This window comes from Mizuhopecten yessoensis, unplaced genomic scaffold (assembly GCF_002113885.1).
Source record: "Mizuhopecten yessoensis strain PY_sf001 unplaced genomic scaffold, ASM211388v2 scaffold10651, whole genome shotgun sequence".
NCBI lineage: Eukaryota > Metazoa > Mollusca > Bivalvia > Pectinida > Pectinidae > Mizuhopecten > Mizuhopecten yessoensis.
The window spans coordinates 1,702,491-1,722,607 of record NW_018408653.1 but is presented as its reverse complement, the minus strand read 5'-3'; the positions used below and the strand labels follow the sequence as shown (position 1 = coordinate 1,722,607).

The 20,117-nt window shown below is 35.6% G+C and overlaps 2 protein-coding genes across 5 annotated transcripts in view; one reads left to right on the top strand and one right to left on the bottom strand.

The window, feature by feature from the left end:
* LOC110461680 overlaps positions 1-19,253 on the bottom strand; it is a 57,309-nt gene extending 38,056 nt beyond the window's left edge. For all 3 annotated transcript variants that reach the window (XM_021515276.1, XM_021515278.1, XM_021515277.1), the window contains exons 1-5: positions 19,148-19,253; positions 4,354-5,236; positions 3,054-3,258; positions 806-1,026; positions 111-271 (exon numbers count right to left, since the gene is read on the bottom strand). In XM_021515276.1, coding sequence (XP_021370951.1) covers positions 111-271; positions 806-1,026; positions 3,054-3,258; positions 4,354-5,146 — 1,380 coding nt within the window. In that variant the 5' untranslated portion in view covers positions 5,147-5,236; positions 19,148-19,253. The remainder of the gene's footprint in view (positions 1-110; positions 272-805; positions 1,027-3,053; positions 3,259-4,353; positions 5,237-19,147) is intronic.
* A 167-nt stretch (positions 19,254-19,420) lies between these two features.
* The window catches only part of LOC110461697 (serine-aspartate repeat-containing protein I-like), a 43,136-nt gene continuing 42,439 nt past the window's right edge, over positions 19,421-20,117 (top strand). For both annotated transcript variants that reach the window (XM_021515303.1, XM_021515302.1), the window contains exon 1: positions 19,421-19,622. In XM_021515303.1, the coding sequence (XP_021370978.1) occupies positions 19,571-19,622 (52 nt within the window). In that variant the 5' untranslated portion in view covers positions 19,421-19,570. The remainder of the gene's footprint in view (positions 19,623-20,117) is intronic.

Genomic DNA, 20,117 nt, shown 5'->3' with positions numbered 1-20,117 from the left:
ATAGGTCATCACTAAATGCTGCAACACCAAAATCGTCTTTTAACCTGACAAGTTAAATAAAATAGCAGACATTTTACTGCTAAATGTGGACAGAAAAAGAGATCCTCTACCTGTCTGTTGGTCTGGCCGAGGGTGAGACCGAGTTCATCAATGCCATCAAGGACAATAACACAGGGGCCGAGAGAAAGTGCAGACACAAACGCCTGGGACACCTCCTCAAAACTCCAGGGCTGGTCTTCTTCAGTGATTCGAGGCTGATCCACCTCCGAGTCTGTAAACAATACAATATGTTATACTTTATTAAATACTTGATGCAAACCCAAAAATACACCTGATTCTATAAAGAAATTATGGATATGAAATGGTGTTCTTTTGGAAACATTTTTTTTTTTCCTTTTAATATAGGAATTTAGATAACTAATGTAGATTTAAGGAAAAATGTTAATTTTTCATTGGAATAGGACCAAATTTGAGCTCTAAAGACATAGACAAATTTAAAAAAAAAATCAATATCAACACTTGTATATGAGACTTACTACTTAAAATATACTAAGATCTTCACACGTTTTGAAATATTTTGCTCATAATTATTCTGTCTGCTTGTCAGACTATATAACAATTTGATTACATGTTTTTTAACAGAGAAGAAATGGCACTGTATAGAATCTCCTTTCTTGTCAATCAAAGAGGGTGTTTAACTCATTAACCCCTGAAATTTCATAATGAACTATTCCAGCCTTTGAATTGGAAGAGTTCAAATGTGTCTTCAGGGTGAATGAGTTATAGTGTCAAACCGCCTCCGTACCTGGTCTGAGGTATTCCTCCCGTAGTTCCTTGATACACTGCTTCAGGAACACAGAGATGTTGGTACTACGATGGCTGCTACCCACAAAATGGCTGATGACCTTGAGATCGGGGTGACTTGCCATGAACCCTGGTAACCAGTTAGCCACGACCGTACTCTTACCACTGCCTCGGTCACCGTGTATCAACATCATAGACTGGTACTGCACTGCCTGGGGCTTCCTGTAACAACACAGACAAAACAAGTGTTAGGCGACCTACCAAACCATCAACTGATCAACTTTTAGGCTGTTAATCTTACAGTCATTATTTTTTACAAAATAAACAATTATTAGTACATGAATTGTGGTCAAAGATCAAAGCAGGGGAATATCCAAGATGGCAGACGTCAGCCTGAATGTTAATGAACTGAGGGGATGTTTGCAATTAAGCCCCCTCCAAAATTTAAAGTTTTGTAATTCTGTTTTTTCCCCCACTAGGGATGGGGGTTTATTTGCAGTCAAATTAATATTTGTGGTAAGCTAATCCTCCTTTTTTTTGTTGGCATTAATCTATATGTTAATGTAGTACTGAATCATGTTTTTCTGGTTCTTTGGGACTATTAAAGATACAAGGTTTTATGCTTTGGGAAAATCAGCACAATGACACCCGATTTAGACATGTTATATGCCCTGGTCCCTTAAAAACTTGGAAAACTTCTAATGATTGCAGAACATTCAAATAATTTATAAATATAGTCTGAATAAAAACTTTTTTCAAGAAAGTCAGTAATTTGATTTTTACTTTTTTTTTTTTTTTACAAAACCATTCCAGAAGTTGGTTAATGATGGTGAAGGGATGGGAAAGCATCGAGGTGATTATATGGGATAGTGGTTTTTTTTAGGTCAAATACGGTTTACTACATTGTAAAAATAAGAACTGCAACTAATTATAACATTTAGGTCATGATTGCAGAGTTTTTTTGGAAAAATAATGACAAAATGTGAGCAAAACTTGTAAAACCACTTTTATTGTGATTCTGAGTGTATAGCAGTACAAAAAGGTCACAGTACAAAATTCTGGTATACACATACAAGGCACTGAATGGAACAGCTCCTCAGTACCTACAGGAACTTGTTCCCCTGTACCAGCCGTCAAGATCACTGCGGTCGGAGTCAGAATCTTTGTTGTGTGTCCCAAAAATCTCGTACTGTGACCTACGGAAACAGATGCTTTGGGAGGGTTTCGGCTACGTTGTGGAATAGCTTACTATCTGCTATTAGGAAGTCGAATACCCTGGCCAAGTTCAAGAGGGACATTAAAACTCACCTCTTCACGTCTGCATTTTAGAATCTTTGCAAAGACGTCATGTAAATACCACCCTTTTACTTGTTCAATTATGTGCACATTGCTTGTTAAATGTATGAAAGTGATTGCAAGCCTTTGTTGTTTGTTTTCACAATTATAACCATTACTATTATCCATATGTTGTAAAGCGCCTTAGAGTAATTTTACAAATTATATAGGGCGCTATATAAATGCTGTATATTATTATTATTATAGCTCATATCTGTCAGGGGGGTAGAACTATTGCTGTTTACGTGAATCTGCCGTTCGATATCGTGTACATTTATATACCAGTAACAATTATACAATTTTCTATACAATGCCCTGATACACATAACACAAGAAGCGTTTTATTCTTTTTCCAAATCAACAGTTATTCGGTTTTAAAACAATCAGTAAGGTATTGCAATTTTGGTTGCATTCCTTTCCTTAAGTCAATAGTTATTCCTCTTAAATACAATATTAGTCGTGTTAAATTCCAATTTTGGTTTTATTTCATCTCTGTGTCAATAGTTCTTTTAAAAAACCGATTGTATTGTTAAATTTCAAACTTTAAATATCTTTCCGAAGTTTAACAAATCCTCCAGTGTTCAAAAAAGGCTGAATATACAAGTTGAACAATATACATATATATATATTTAACTTGTATAAATATTTGCAATGGAATTTGATTAAGAACAAAGACAAATAGAGTCTGTCATACCTACAGGTAAGGGGGCTATGGAAATTCTACTCAAAGGTGTACAATTTCGACTTACAGTTATAACCCCAAATTGTGTCTACCTGATAGAAGAATTTCAAAATATCCACACACGATTCGTCTTAAAATAATGGTATGAAAACTGTCCAGTTCGGAGGAAAAAAATCAAATTCTTGTTGAGTTGTTATGTTTAGACTTAATATTTATTGTCATAGCAACTTACTTCTTTTTTAGCTTTGAAACAATGGAATAGGACTTGAAACGGTCCATTAGTTCCTGGACTTCCTCTGGAGGGTCGTCAAGTGCAGCCTTGGCAAATGTTGTCATTTCCTCATGTAGTGCCTTAATTTCTACGGAGTTGACAAACACCTGACGGCGACTGTCAGCGAACATTGCATTGTTTACCCATTCCTGATAATCTTCTGTGTCTAGCAAAAAAAAAGTAATAAAAATATTAATGACAGACAAATAGACGTAGCTTCCAAGAGAATAGTGTTTTTTGAAATCATCAATGTCTGTAAGACAGGAATACCCCAACCTATGCAAAATTAGTGACATTTTTATAAATAATCTTGTGACCTTGACCTTTTGCTTGATATACAAACTCATACCTGAACTTTGTACTATCACTTATTTCTTCAAAGTTACTTTTTTCACTTGAGAATCACGTGTAACCATGTAATGTTAGCATGAAGTCCAACTGATAAAGTCACAGAAAACATTGTCTGCTACGTGTGCTGCATAAAATTGTCTCAAAACTTGTTAACAGTCCTGTTGTAAAACAGTTATAAACTGATCACATTGTTACATTTGTGTTTGTAACTTCCTTCTTGGTTTCTACTGGAAACGAGCTATACAAAACTGTGGGTAGTGATGTTGTACACTTAAATTTAGAAACTTCCTACAGTATACACAAGTTTCAGTCAGGTGTTGGTGAAGCCAGGTGTCAGTAAAGTCAGGTTTCACTGTACAGGGCTATACAATCATGGCAAATATTACAGGATGTCAGTAAAGTTAGGTGTCAGTAAAGTCAGGTTTCACTGTACAGGGCTATACAATCATGGCAAATATTACAGGATGTCAGTAAAGTTAGGTGTCAGCAAAGTCAGGTTTCACTGTACAGGGCTATACAATCATGGCAAATACAATCATGGCAAATTATACAGGATGTCAGTAAAGTCAAGTGTCAAGTCAGGTGTCAGTAAAGTCAGGTATCAGTAAAGTCAGGTGTCAGTTAAGTCAGGTCTCGTTGTACAGGGCTATACAATAAGGGCAAATGTTACAGGATGTCCTTATAGCCAGGTGTCAGTAAAGTCAGGTGTTAGTAAAGTTAGGTCTCACTGTACAGGGCTATACAATCATGGCAAATTTTACAGGATGTTCATAAAGTCAGGTTTCAGTTACATGTGAGAAGAAATTACAATATTTCCTTATTTAAGGATTGGCCTAGATAATAAATTGGTCTATCAATGAATAAACTGAAAACATAAGTGCACTCTGAACAAACCTTGAAGCTGACTTACCAAGCGTTGCTATGGAGTATTCTAGCGGTGGGAAAACTAGATCTACAACCTTGGTCCAATCCTTCATAACATGGACACCTAACTCTTCCAGGCTTTTAAAGTATTTCACGGCAAGACCTTTGTTAACGATTCTCTGTTTCAAATCCCTGATATTAAGGTCGTCATACTCATTGACAGGGAGGTAAGGTTTGCTGAGTTTTCGTCGAGCATCGTCTGACAAATGTCCGAATTTTCTGTCCAGATGCTCCGGCTGACGAAAATAAAAATGAGCATAGTCGCAATCGTTGAGGAAAGTGGCATGGATGATTTCAAGCTCTGTGAGACTGTTGTTTTGGTGGTGTTCCTGAAGCACCCATTGATAGCCAGCCGAGGCGGCCACCAGATAGTTGCGGTCGAGAGAAGTTGCGTATTCAGGAAGTTGGGTGACTTTTTTTGGCAGTGAGGGTGAGTCAACAGGCCTGTAGGGCCCGTAGCGCTCACCCAAAAGGCACAGAAAGTAGGGCAAACACTTACAAATATATTCCAGATTTAGTCTCAAAAGATGACCAGTGGCTATTTGGTCATCCTGCATTCCCCACGGAATATCCACTGGAGAAAATCGGCATCCACGCATCATGTATAACTCATTTATTTGTGGAAAAATTTTCTGATTTAGAAATTCACGCTCTTCCGTGAAGTCATCCGGTGTTGAGCAGACGAATGGTTTTATTGACTTTCTGAGGGAATATTTCTGAGGAGGTGCCACAGGTGTGACACCCTCCTCGTCATCAAGGAGGCTCCCAAGCTGAACCATAGTGACACAATATTTCTTAAAACACTGGTCACTTAGGCTCCATCTTGACCAATGTCCATCCCAAAGGTTTCAGTCGGCCCATCTTTCAATCTGAAATGGATGATAACAATTCATAAACAGTCAGATTTTGCTGTTTTTAGATACAAATGTATTATTACTTTACTAAAACCATCCCATAATATAACTGTAATAAATTTTTGAGATCTGCACCAATGCAAAACACAAATGTGAATTCAAATAAATATATACATGTAAACATCTGTCAAAATATCATATTTCAATCACAGTTATTTTTTTTGTCTATTTCCACATACATTTTCGTACCTTTTTTATTGGTAAAATAGCTCTTAAGGAATTTACATGTACATTTACCAGCATTTGCATCGAACACAATAACAGCACTACAAATGTATAATGTTTTTAAGATGTCTTTATCAAAAATTCTAAGTAAAAGAAAGATATCTTATACGTAATACAAGAACACACTTTTTAACAAGTGATTTTCTTTTAACTGCAGTAAATTGTTGACCATTCGGAAATATTCCTGTAGATAAAATTGGTAAAAAGGCCTTCAACAGAACCTAAAAATACCCCAAAAAATCTCTATATCAGAACAGGTAAATATTGTACACAATCTACTCATGAAAATTACATTAAAATAAAAATGTCATGAGGATTGCAATGTAAGAAATCTTCAGTTCCAACCTCACGATAATGGAGAGGCAGTGCTGGACCGATGATCAATTCTAAAACATGACTTACTTTGTGTAGAGATTACCTTGCTTTTAAATCCTTTAACCCGATATAGAATCTTAACACAGCGTTATACCGCTTCGTTGTAGTTTATCAAACTTCTAAACTCAAACACAAAGTTAGCTTTTAGTGAAACACGCCTATCTTAAGTGTAAACACAAAGGAACTTTTGAAAATCCCCCCGTGATGTTCCCGATACATTTAAATCTCCCGTATGATCCTATAAATTAACGTACTTAAACCCTAGATACACGAAAATGTGTGTTGTCAGACAAGACACACTTCCTCCCAAGGACGGTTTTACATAGAATATCCCCAATAAATCATCATAGTATCTATAGCCATTTCAAGTTTACCCAGCAAACAGACACTTTCAGGCAGATGATTGTCTCCTATAGATTGTATATCAAACATAAATTTAAGAAATCGATTGCAAGGCCATGCCTGTGTGTCAAGGAATTACATAATTAAAGACATGTTTCAATATCTTTATTATGAAGTAGCCATTTCAATTTTGCTAGTTTATTGTAATCCAAATAAATCCTTGAATATCACATAGAGCAGAGTAGCTAGGTTTAATTCATGTACGTGTTGAGATTTTTAATTATAACATTTTGTATTATATTCAAACTTTTTGATGATTTGATGTCTGCAGATAGCAATATTTTGTTGTCAATTTCATTGCCTTTTGTCATCAGCAAGTAAATGTTGTCTTGTGTTTGAGCAGAAACGTTGTCATCTTCTGAACTAATCATTTTATTATATTAATACCTTCAGACACAAATGTTGTTCCCCGCAGAAATATTGACGCCTTTAGCCATTGTTTTCAGACATTTTGAAGTGTTCAATAAGAACACCATCTTCAGACAGCCATTTTTTTTATCTTTGTATGGATAATATTGTTGCCTTCAGATTTCTGATCTTGTTTTATGCAAATGACATCAGATGGAAGTTTCGTCTTCTACCTCAAACATGACCTTGTTGTTTTTAGACATAAATCTTGTGTTCAAACTGTTTTTAAAACTCATTTTGTAATCTTTAGGAAAATTCTGATTATATCCCAGACTGAACAAGATGTACCAATTTCAAAGAGCTGACAACAGTTACAGGTAACTTCCCTCAAAACACATTTACTCTCCTCCCCCCCCCCCCCCCCCCCCCCCCTGGTATATAATATATGTGCAGTGACTGACAGAGAATGTCTGATGTGTAGACAGGTATATGACACAAACAACAGATGATGGTATGATATATGTTTATACACCTATTAAACTGTCTACCTTTCAAATTGTGCTTCGTTATGAATACTCTCCAACACCTAGCTATGGTCACACATAACGAGTGAAATTTAAAACCCATTAAATAATCGCTTTAATTTTTCATCCCACATGAATGCTCTATGGAGTACATTCAACATTTTTCTTTCCATTTGAAAACTGTTTTGAGTTTTGTCAACATATATCTGTTTCCAAAAATGAAAATCTTGATGTGAGGCAGTTTGAGTTCAAGCACCAGTTTGGTTTACAAAATCAAAATGGATACAGCATCTATGGAGTTTCATTAAAATACCCTTTTGTTCATGCTGAAGTAATCGGCAGGGAAACCATTATAAAGTCTCACCAATGACCCAATCACCATGACCTTGAACTCCAGGGTATGAAGTTGTTTACCACACTTTCCTTAAATCATGACACATCTATTTATGGGGTTCTTCAATTCAATTTTAATGATTTGACTTTTGATCACTTGCCATAACCTCGAGCCTAACAGTGGTCCACAAACAGATATGATCAATTCTTTAAACCTAGTTGTCCTAGTGGTTTCAATAGTAGGCCACTAATAATGTTATTACATTTAAAACATTAGCACACGGATCTTCCTGTTACCAAAAATAGAGTTGATTTAAAATGAAAATCTTTGAAATCAATTATTTGTTATTGTTATCATGATCAGCTACTCATAAAGTAGATGTGATCAGTGCCTGAAGTGATTCTGTCCTTGGTTCGGTTTATAGGGTTTAACGCCCTATTAAACATCTAAGATTATTTAAGGGAGTGCAGCCGTGTGTGTTATGTCGGCGTTTGTGCTGGAGGTGGTTATGTTGGTGTAGTTGCTTCCTTGTGATAGAGTGGATCTGATGTCGACTTTAGAGTGCTATCTCACTCAAATACCAACCTGAAGGCACCCAGCATAGTGCTCTACCCAGTAGCATTACTGATAACAGATTAACCAGTCGTTGTGTAAAAGATGTTCATTGATTAGGTTGCCTTATAAGTGTCAGCTGTAGGAAATTTCCCTTTAGCTCAGCAGTAGAGCATCGGACTGGAGAGCCAAGGGTTGCGGGTTCGAGCCCCAGTGACGGCATTATCTTTATCACCACTCCTGGTCCTACTACAACTGCGGTTACCCTAAACTCTGACCTGGGGACAAAACACATCATCTTTCTAAAATTGGCAAATGTTTTGCTGAAAGTGTGGTGGAGCCAAGGGAAGCATTAAAGAGAAGGTCAAGAATAGAAATACAAGTAAAGATAGGATAGGGGAAATTACAATCCTAGCTGTCACAACAAGTATGTTATACATATTGACCCAAATGTACCTTTATAAACTTGTCATGTGCTGCCATGCAACATAAGATAATCCCTGGTATAAAAAGGGTGGATTGCTCTTTATCTAGTCCCTCCTCAACGGCCAATCTGGAGTGGCTATAACTATCAAGTATATCTATCAGATTCATTGAAAATGTGCACTCCCCCAAACCACAAAAAGGTAGCAATTAATCCATCCAACAGTCTCACATCCTGTGTGATATACCACACTTACAGTATTACTTCCTGTGTGTTATACCACACTTACAGTATTACTTCCTGTGTGGGATACCACACTTACAGTATAACTTCCTGTGTGGTATACCATACTTACAGTATAACTTCCTGTGTGGTATTCCATACTTACAGTATAACTTCCTGTGTGATATACCACACTTCGAGAGTATCACTTCCTGTGTGGTATACCACACTAACAGTATCACTTCCTGTGTGATATACCACCCTTAGAGAGTATCACTTCCTGTGTGGTATACCACCATTACGGTATTACTTCCTGTGTGATATACCGCACTTACAGTATTACTTCCTGTGTGCTATACCACACTTACAGTATAACTTCCTGTGTGATATACCACACTTACAGCATTACTTCCTGTGTGGTATACCACACTTACAGTATAAATTCATGTGTGATATACCACACTTACATGATCACTTCATGTGTGATATACCACACTTACATTATCACTTCATGTGTGATATACCACACTTACAGTATAACTTCCTGTGTGATATACCACACTTCGAGAGTATCACTTCCTGTGTGGTATACCACCATTACGGTATTACTTCCTGTGTGATATACCACACTTTCAGTATTACTTCCTGTGTGGTATACCACCCTTACAGTAGAACTTCATGTGTTATATACCACACTTACAGTATTACTTGCTGTGTGGTATACCACACTTACAGTATAACTTCCTGTGTGATATACAACACTTACAGTATCACTTCATGTGTGATATACCACACTTACATGATCACTTCATGTGTGATATACCACACTTACAGTATAACTTCCTGTGTGATAAACAACACTTACAGTATCACTTCATGTGTGATATACCACACTTACAGTATCACATCCTGTGTGATATACCACACTTACAGTATTACTTCCTGTGTGGTATACCATACTTACAGTTTCACTTTCTGTGTGATATACCACACTAACAGTATCATTTCCTGTGCGATATACCACAATTACAATATCACTTCCATTGTGAGATACCATACTTACAGTATCACTTCCTGTGTGGGATACCACACTTACAGTATAACTTCCTGTGTGATATACCACACTTACTGTTTTGCTTCCTGTGTGATATACCACACGTACAGTATCACTTCCTGTGTGATATCCCACACTTACAGTATTACTTCCTGTGTGGGATACCACACTTACAGTATAACTTCATGTGTGATATACCACACTTACAGTATTAGTTCCTGTGTGATATACCACACTTACAGTATCACTTCATGTGTGATATACCACACTTACAGTATAACTTCCTGTGTGGTATACCATACTTACAGTATCACTTTCTGTGTGATATACCACACTAACAGTATCATTTCCTGTGTGATATACCACAATTACAATATCACTTCCATTGTAATGTACCATGATTACAGTATAACTTCCTGTTTTACCGTTAAAAGGGACAATAACATACCTGGACCGACTTCTTTGACACAACACATTTCTAATAATGCAAAATATCTACAATCATACAGTCACACCCTTCTAGGACTATTTAATCGTTATTTGAAAATATTCCAATAATGGCTGATGTAATGGAAGTTTGAGGCAGACATCAAAGTGGCCCTCAGGAACTCTCTATTGTTATTACCTGGTGGTCGTTACCTGAAATTAGCGTTTACCTGTATCAGATGGGATATTGATCAATTACAAACTAACAATAGAAGTCCTGATAACATCAATAAGTAATTCTCTAATTGAGGTAAAACAAGTGCTTTCAAACTAACAATGCGAAATCCTAGGTCTACTTTTCTGAAACTGTCAACAATCTGACCTGTGAAATTGTATACAACATTGTTACAGGACTTGAATCTCTGGTCTTATATCTATACAGAAAACAAAGTGGAGCTGAATGTAGTTATATACAGGCATTTTCTTTAAAATAGAAAAAAATGTTGTTCTGGTGGCTATATTTTAAGAAACGTGACCAAGAATGATATTATTACAAATTTGGGAAATACATCCCAAAAATTACCTTCTTCTCTGACACCAAAAACTGATCCCAGCTTTTACACTTCAGACTTATCAAAGTTCCATGTTAATGATCGCAAAGGTGGTCAGCAGTCATAAACTCCTATCATACAGCCATTTAATTCACTATTGAGATCAGTGGTAAACTTTCTAGATACTAGAGGACCAATATAAGTGTTAAGTCTTTGTGTTCAATGTACATTTATTGTCCTTGAAGCAGGGACACATAATTCCCTTTGCCTTTGTGAATAATAATCAGTCTTGGGGAAACAAAGAACTATGTTTCCCTTCCACTGGGGCTGAGTGACCTTTAATACATAAGTAATACACAGGTGTAAAACACTATTTAGAATTTGTCTCTTTTTGAACTATCACAATCTATACTTGGCAACACATCTGAATTAAAAACTTGACTCAGTATAACACAAAAATGTACATTCATATTACATGTCAATTTTCCATTCTATCGAGTTCAGATTACCCTATTCACCATCTGGTACATGAAATTTATTACTCTACTACATGTACAATAATATGTGTATGTTTCGGGTTGACAACAGCACCAAGCTATTGATGATACACTCATCCAGCTGATGTGTTGCTAGGTGATTGGCTGATGAGACAGAGCCAATGTGTTGCTAGGTGATTGGCTGATGAGACAGAGCCAATGTGTTGCTAAGTGATTGGCTGATGAGACAGAGCCAACGTGTTGCTAGGTGATTAGCTGATGAGACAGAACCAATGTGTTGCTAGGTGATTAGCTGATGAGACAGAGCCAATGTGTTGCTAAGAGATTGGCTGATGAGACAGAGCCAATGTGTTGCTAAGAGATTGGCTGATGAGACAGAGCCAATGTGTTGCTAGGTGATTGGCTGAGGAGACTGAGCCACATCATCTTTACATGTTTGTATATCTACCTAATTATGTATGATCACGTGTACCTTATCACCATAACTCTTTTATTCTGTTACTGTATCTAGCATAGGAGACAGACTTACATCAGCAAATTGTTTACTTATTCTTTTTGTCATTTTAATATAATCTTATAAAATAACTAAAAAAAAAAAAAAAAAGTCCGTAAAAACTTATACTATAGTAATAATATAAACTTGATTTATCTTAAAAACAACTAAGAAACAAGTTTTTCCTAATCATAATACTAATCACACTTGTTGGCCTGGGTGGAAGAATGCAGAGGGTCATGTACCTGGAGAAAACCTGTGTGGCCTGGCTAAGGAAAACACAGTCCCACTGCACTTCCCTTTGCATATAGCTGTAGCACAGTTGGGCCATGCCAGGACACTCTTGTTGTCCAGGTAACACAATCAGTTAGAGCGAAAGTACATCAATACGAAGTTCAGGGTTCGAATCCTGATCTAGCCCCGCTGATTGATTTTTTTTACATTCGAAACACTGCTGTTGATTATATTTTGTATATCGTTATTATTTCTCATAAAAGTCCCACAAGGCATGGTTTTCTTTCCCGAAATGATTTAACAAAGCTAAAGTCTAGCAGAAAAGCACAGTTTCCGACACTTTGTTACAGTTTTTGGCAGTAATACAGGGATCCTTAGGTGTCCACGCCTATACCTTAAGTTTCACGTCCGATAGTGGAACTGAACCCTATCCGTTGTTTTGGTGAAAAGTGATGTCACTCTCCACTGTGCCACCCTGACCCTACTCTCCTGATTTCAAATTTCTGATCACTCAGAATTCTGACACGTATAACTGTGGTCAGTTTCAATGGACTAGTTAGGTCTGCGAGGTTATTGGACATAATAAAGAGTAAGAAATAGTTTAAATTCACCCAAGACAAAACTATACCAGTAATGAAATGCACTTTTACGATACACAAAATCTAATTTAAGTCTGTTTTTCATTGTAACTTGTCAAGATTTTATTTTTAATTTCTAAAGCAGGCTCATACTTAACTAAGAGATCAAAGGAGACTGTTGACCTACCCAGGTGTGAGAAATCTCACTGTTTATCGACAGCTTTATTAGAAACATCGAACCTTACAACAAATGTACATTAGGGGGAACATTTTATTTGTAGATTTAATCACATTTTTTATCAAAGTCTATTCAAAGTTCTATTAATAAAACCTCAGAACCAATATTAAAATACAGACTTACTCATGTGTGTTAAATAATGAATTACTATTTTTAATTTGGAGACTTAAAAAATAAATAACATTACGACTGTATAGGGTTTATAGCTTTTACTGAACCAAATTTTAAAGTTTCCAGAAGAGAAGGAAGTCTTTAGTATTCAGTTGTTCAATATTTATTCGGGCCATGGAACATTCTTCATTAATCTTATTTCAGATTTTAAATTCTGATAGAGTGAGGTTGCAGTGTAACATCGTTATAGAAGTAAACATTGAATAAAGAATGAATCCTTCCTTCAACTTCAAACCAAGATTGTGAATTGGTTCACATGGTTGACATGGTTGAACTCAGGGTGCAGAAAACTGATTTCTGATTCCCTTCTTTGATTTTTTTTTTTAGCACTATAGGAGGAGAAATAACCAAGTTTGGTTAAAAGTCTAAAACTTTCAGCCAATCAGAGACCTAATTGTTGTAATTTTGGATTTAGAAAACTGTTCAAAATATAACAAAAATTGATCTGGGCTGAAATAAAAGGTAAAGCTGGCTTAATTAGTAAATAAAAACTAAAAAAGTCAAAAATATTTTGCCGTTATTTTCATTAATACGTCCTTCTCTATGGCACAAGGGGATCAAACCATTCCTTTATATAAATGAAATATCCTTAGCCTACTCGGATTCATAATTCTGGCGCAACGCATGTTCAATTATGTTAAGCTGTATTGAAGGAGTATTCTTTTTTAATTATCCCTAGTTCCCGTAGATGATATCCCATCCATTCAGACCTTCTACCTTAGAAAGGCACACAGTTTTCATTTGTTCGTATTAAATGCAGTTCATTATGTAAGGAGCCCTGTCCCACTGCAGGCAAAACACTAGAGAGTTCTACTGTTTATGTGGTAACCTCCCCTTAGTTCCATTTTTTATTTAACTGTAGCACAATTGGGCCAGGGCACTTATACATAAGACCAGGTACGTATAGCTCAGTTGGGTAGAGAGGCTGCTGTCTGTGCAGTAAAGCAGTGTGAAGTTTGGGGTTAAAATCTGTGGTCAGCCCCGCTGAAATGTTCCACTCAAACCATGCTGTTGATTGTATTTTGTTTATTTCATCTTTTTCGTTTTTTATAAGAGACCCCAAAGATATGGTTTTCTTTTTAAGAATTATTATTGATCAAAGAAGAATTATTATTGATCAAAGAAATAGTCATGTTGAAAAAAATACTTTCCAATGCATAGCTACAGTTTTGGGTAGTGCTACGGTAACCTTAAAGTAACATTTCTATGGCCTATTTACACAGGAGTCTGTAATTATACAGAGGTATGGGTGTCACTGTTTTATGTAGACAAGTTTTTACCTCATTCATCCCTGAAGACACATTTGAACTCTTCCAAATCAAAGGTTGGAATAGTTCATTATGAAATTTCAGAGATGAATGAGTTAAATCTTAAACCTGACTAATATGTTTAGGATATGCCTTTAGTCCAGATTAAATAACAAGTCAGACGAGAAATAGGAATAGAAAATAATCCAGATTTAAAACGTAATGCAGGATCAACAGTTTATATTACAGTGGTAAATGTCATGTATTTTACTTATGCACTGTAAACCCATTTGTTTATTTGTATGGTTACACTAAGGGTGAATATAACAGTGAAAATGTTACCACAACTTATAACTTATTTATTATAATAATATAGGTCTGATTTAAGAACAAACTACACATGTTTTGCAGAACATGATATGCTGACTAAATGCAATAACGATAAGACTCAATTGCACATAGAAACGCAAAATCAAATTTATCTCAAAATAATAGCCAGAAATGAACCATTAAATGCATGGATAGAGATTTTCTGCATGAAAACCTTCAATTCCAATATTTATGTTTCTTTAATGAGTATGAATTAACTGTTTATCATTAATAACAAATAAAAGTTATAATAATTGATCTTATAATGATGAACATCCGTTAAGTCAAGAAAATTCTGTGGCCTGAAGTAACGTTTATTGTCTGTACAGTATCAACAAAGGGCAGAGCAATGTTCCACTGTCTTTATAACAACAAGGCATAGAAAAACTCAGATAACAAAGCAGATTCTTAATAACAAAAATTGGAAGCAATTGAGAACTGACTGACTTTACATTTTAAAATAAGACACATTAAAAAACGTGTACATGTGTATATCATGTGCAGGTTTGAGGAAAAATATCATAATGATTTTTATTGCTATACATGTATACCCTTGCCTCTAATCAGGGCTGTGTTGAAATCTTTTGGAATGCAACTTTACATGTAACCTGCTATACCAAATCTAGGTTTCAAGTGTCGTCTGCATATGGGAGCCTACAAACTCCGAAAGTCGTCTGCCTATGGGACCCTACAAACTCTGAAAGTCGTCTGCCTGTGGGACCCTACAAACTCCGAAGGTCTTCTGCCTATGGGACCCTACAAACTCTGAAAGTCATCTGCCTATGGGACCCTACAAACTCTGAACGTCGTCTGCCTATGGGACCCTACAAACTCCGAAAGTCGTCTGCCTATGGGACCCTACAAACTCCGAAAGTCGTCTGCCTATGGGACCCTACAAACTCCGAAAGTCGTCTGCCTATGGGACCCTACAAACTCCGAAAGTCGTCTGCCTATGGGACCCTACAAACTCCGAAAGTCGTCTGCCTATGGGACCCTACAAACTCCGAAAGAAATCTGCGGTTCCTGCAACAATAGCTGGTATTTCTTTTCTTTACCTTTTTCGTAACATTTTTTCTTTCAGTATTTCTCTTGACAAACATGCTCCGGTGAAACTTGATTGTACAGCCAAGTGGCTCTGTATTGCAGTTCATCGTGTAAATAAACTGTTAATATGTAAAAAGTTATTTAATATGTATATAAGTACAGTAAGTATATAAACACATCCTTGCATTGGGATTTTGTGTATAAAGAACGGTACCTAGTGGGTATAATACACAATGGTAATGTATAGACTGTGTGTACAATTATGTTGATAGCCGGTCTGTTGTAATATATAAAGCTAGTCGGAGACACCAAACATTCCTCATACTACCCCCCCTGGTCTGTCGGAGGCTTAGTAATGCAAACAACCTGTTGTCTATTCTTTATTTGAAGACAAACAAATGGCGTAAGACTATTGTGAGGTTTATTATACATGATGAACCATTAACATTATCAAACGTCATTTACAGGAATCGGTTAATGAACGGGACCCAATGTCACACAACGCTCTGTGTCAACACTTCAGAGATAGCATTCCTCTCAGGTTGACCATTTACAAACAGAAAATATTTAATGCTGGTCTGTTTATCAAAATATGTACGCCTTTTTAACTGTGGGTGAATACAAATATTTTTAAGATTGTTTCAAGCATGAGTGAAAATAATGAAGCATTATTCCACATGAATGAAATATTTGGTAATCAATCGGAAACCCTCAAGGTAAAGTGTCCCACAACCTTTTAAATGTGTATGAGCTTTAAAAAGTTGTTTTTCTTTTAAATGCAATTTTTCCTCTATATTAGTTCAAAGACAATTATAAGTAACAGGTCTTTTTTAGGAGTTAGAACACTTCTAAATTATCTGTAGAAATGTTTGTTTTTGCTATTATCACGACCAGTAGCACATCGGTTATATATATACATGTACAATGTATATACGCAGTCTGCTTTATATTCAAGTGGTCCTGGGGTCCTGAGCAAAAATCTTTTTGTGAAAAAGGAAATTACAATATATTTATTCTGTGTATTATACTCTTTGCTGTATTCAATGGGCAAGTTCAACTTCGGGTCAGAAAAAAAGCAGATTTACAAATGAATTGAAATATACAACACAGAATGCTGAGACTCGCTACGTTAAGTTTCCATTTCATTACATTTTTACTCTCAAAACCATTTTGACAGGGGCCTGTGCCTTGTGACTTCAAGACAATTTCACACACAGAAAAAAATATGATTCTGGGGAAAAAAAGCAGAATTATCTAGTGGAAGGGGCCTCTGTACTACCAGGCCCAAAATTCATCTCAGACCCAGACTCTATTTCCTACACTCTATTTTGATACACTTTTTATCTTGTTCAAAATGAATCATACCTGAAAAAGCAGTTATATATTTAATTCATGACGCAGTCATTTTTGTAGTCATGCAAATGAGGCCACATCACCACGCAAATTTTATTTCCACTTCCGAAATCTTAAATCGGTAAACATTGTTTGCAAAAAATTGTTTGCAAAAAAAATATAAACTTTGTTTTGCAGTGATTTTCCAATTTACATCAATTTTAAATGGAAAAAGAAGGAAAGATGACTTACAATCAATCAAAACCGATATTAGACAACACAAAAAATAATACAAGATTCTATTATTACTAAATACATAAAATAAATATATTAAATGAATTTGTTTAAGTTGACATTTTGAAAAATCAATCAAATGTGCAGTTTTGAAAAATTTGTTTCAATAATTAATTTGACCATCAAAGATTAAAATTGAAATAAAGAGCAAAGTATTTGTTGGTGCGGCTACAATGGAGAGTTTGTTTAGTACATTAAAGTTGTTTTTCTTTGAACACTGATTTAATTTGAGACATAGAAGCATATGACGGCTACTTCCGGAAGGTGAAATTAAAAAAAAAAAAAAAAAATTGTTTTCATTTTGTATATTTCACACAGGTCTGTGGCAGTCACCCGTAATTTCAACAGTTTTCTATTGATGCGAGTATGAAATCACGGATACTGCATGGAAACCGATAACACAAGGATATATTAATTATGAACATAGTAAACCTACACATCAAATATCTTTTTTTTACGTGTCCAGCCAGGCCATTTCTGGGTCAAAAATTGACCCCAAACGTAAAATTGTATTGCTTTTGTATCTAAAAAATGTCTTAAAAATTTCCCAATTTCAAACTTGTTTGTAAACAATCTTTACTTTGTATTCAGATGACATGCAACATTTAAATGAAACAATCGTTCATAAATAACAATGCTTTGCCAGTTTGGTCTTTTAGATGATAGTTTGCCAAAAAAAATAGTATTCGGTGCATGTATATGAAAATATTTATGAAAATATTAATTTGGTTTACTACGACATACATTTTTCCTAGTTCTAAATCCATAATAGTAAGAAACAACCTGCCAGCACTGTGTGAAGTAATCTGCTGATACATTTATCTGTACAGTAAAAGCTACATATGTAATTTTCATATAAAGCAGTTTCAGAATATTTGAAACATCATCATTTTTTTATGGGGCATTAATATAAGAATCAAATAATGTCATACTGGCATGTTTATATTCTGTGTACTTTTTAACATTCCTTTATAACTAAATAAAAAAAAGTGTCAATAAAGCTGATTCAGAGGCAGCTAGGTCAGGGTAAAGGATTGTTTAAAATAAGATATTAAAATAAACTTTTACATTGATAGACTCTAATATTTCTTTTCTAATTTCTTGATTCCTTTGATTATTTTTCAACAGCACAGTATTAAATGACATTTATGAAAACTCAACATGTTTCTGGAAACATAGTGTTATTCAATGAGTTAAATTTCATTTGTAACATTCTGTTGATGATTTATTCATGAAAAATTATTTCCTGTTTCAAAATAACTGACGATCAGTATCTCCTTTTAATTTTTTTATGGGACGGAGATATTTTGGATTAATTATTTCTTTGATAATTTCAAAGATAATTAATTGTAGGTAGGTTTTTTTTAATCATTACGTTCATTAAAAGGTATGCCATATGTGGCTAAAAAGTCAAGTGTCTGACTATATCATATTCATTTTTCTTTTGAATATTGCAATAAGAATATGCATTTTACTGAAAATACAACTAGCTTCTATGCAAATCTAGAAGGATTATCACACATACCTTTCTTCTTGCTCTTCCTAGTTTTCTCTGCTCTATAGTATTGCCACCCTTTTTTATCAATGCAAAACGTAGGCAATTGCCTGAATTGGTGTTGACAGTAAACAGGTCACAAAAAATGTGTTTCTCAGACACACAAAATGAAACAGGTGACGGACAGTGACTTACTTGAAATCCAATATAGTAACGCACGTGTTTATCATGTTTGACAAAACAACAACAATACCTCTCAGGATGACAACACACGACAAGTGATACCCTCCGAACGTCAGGGTGATAAAATTGATTTCTCTGCTGGTTACCTGTAATAACGGGACCGTTCTATGCCAACACTTGACTGATTTTTTTTCATATAAAAGGATTCAATCATTATATCAGCATTTGATCTTGACACAATTGTTAAGTCTTACCTGTTGGCACAGCTGAAAAGAATCCATTATGATCACATTACGGACAGTAAGTGCGTGAGATCTTGTTGAGTGACATCTCCATGTAAACTAACCGTACTTCCGGTTAAAAATATTATTTTCAACTGCATAAGCGGCAGAAACGGAAGTAGAAAAGGCCCCGATTTAGCATCACAAGAATGTAGGGAATCCCACCAATCAACATGAGCCAAGTTGAGAGACGTCGGTTTGTACTTGTTCGTGTATGATTGGTCCATGAACTGATCGTGGTGCTATTTGATTGGCCAATACAAAGGACAGGGAATCCCCTCCGAACACACTGTGCCTCGCTAGGCTCTAACGTCAATCAACACATGTTTTGACAGTTAGGATTTTCTTTTTCTGCATTATTGTACCACAGTCGAGGGTTGCACCAACAGGAGGAAGATGAGGTGGAAATTACTGTATATAGGTGTTTTGGGACTTATTTTAATGTCGGGTAAGGTTACACTGTGTGCATTTTATCACATTTTATTACACTTGCCCACACCCCCCCTTCCCAACCGGCATTTTGCATGTGGCACAGTTTGATTTTGTTAGCATTTCAAACTCCATTTCACATTTCATAGAGAATTGCATTGTATGTTACATTTGTACAAAACTAAATAATAATGTTGTTGATTTATGTGCTGGCTGTTAAATTAGAAAATGTTCGTTCAAAAAAATCCAAGGGCACCCCCTTACTCTGGTTCTGTAACGTGTATGATGGCTGTGTCTGAAAATAGCTTGTGTGTATGCTTCAAGCTTAGTTGTTTGAAGGGAATGTTATGCGCATATCTGTTTATCAACCCTGTATTTTCGGGCCGTGTTTTGTCTGTATAAATACAATTTGTTTTGCTAAATGGCCAAAAAATTGAGAACACTAAATCACCTTTGTATACCAGCATAATTCCACACTATATTGTTGCCATTTACTTTTTGTATGCCTCTAGAG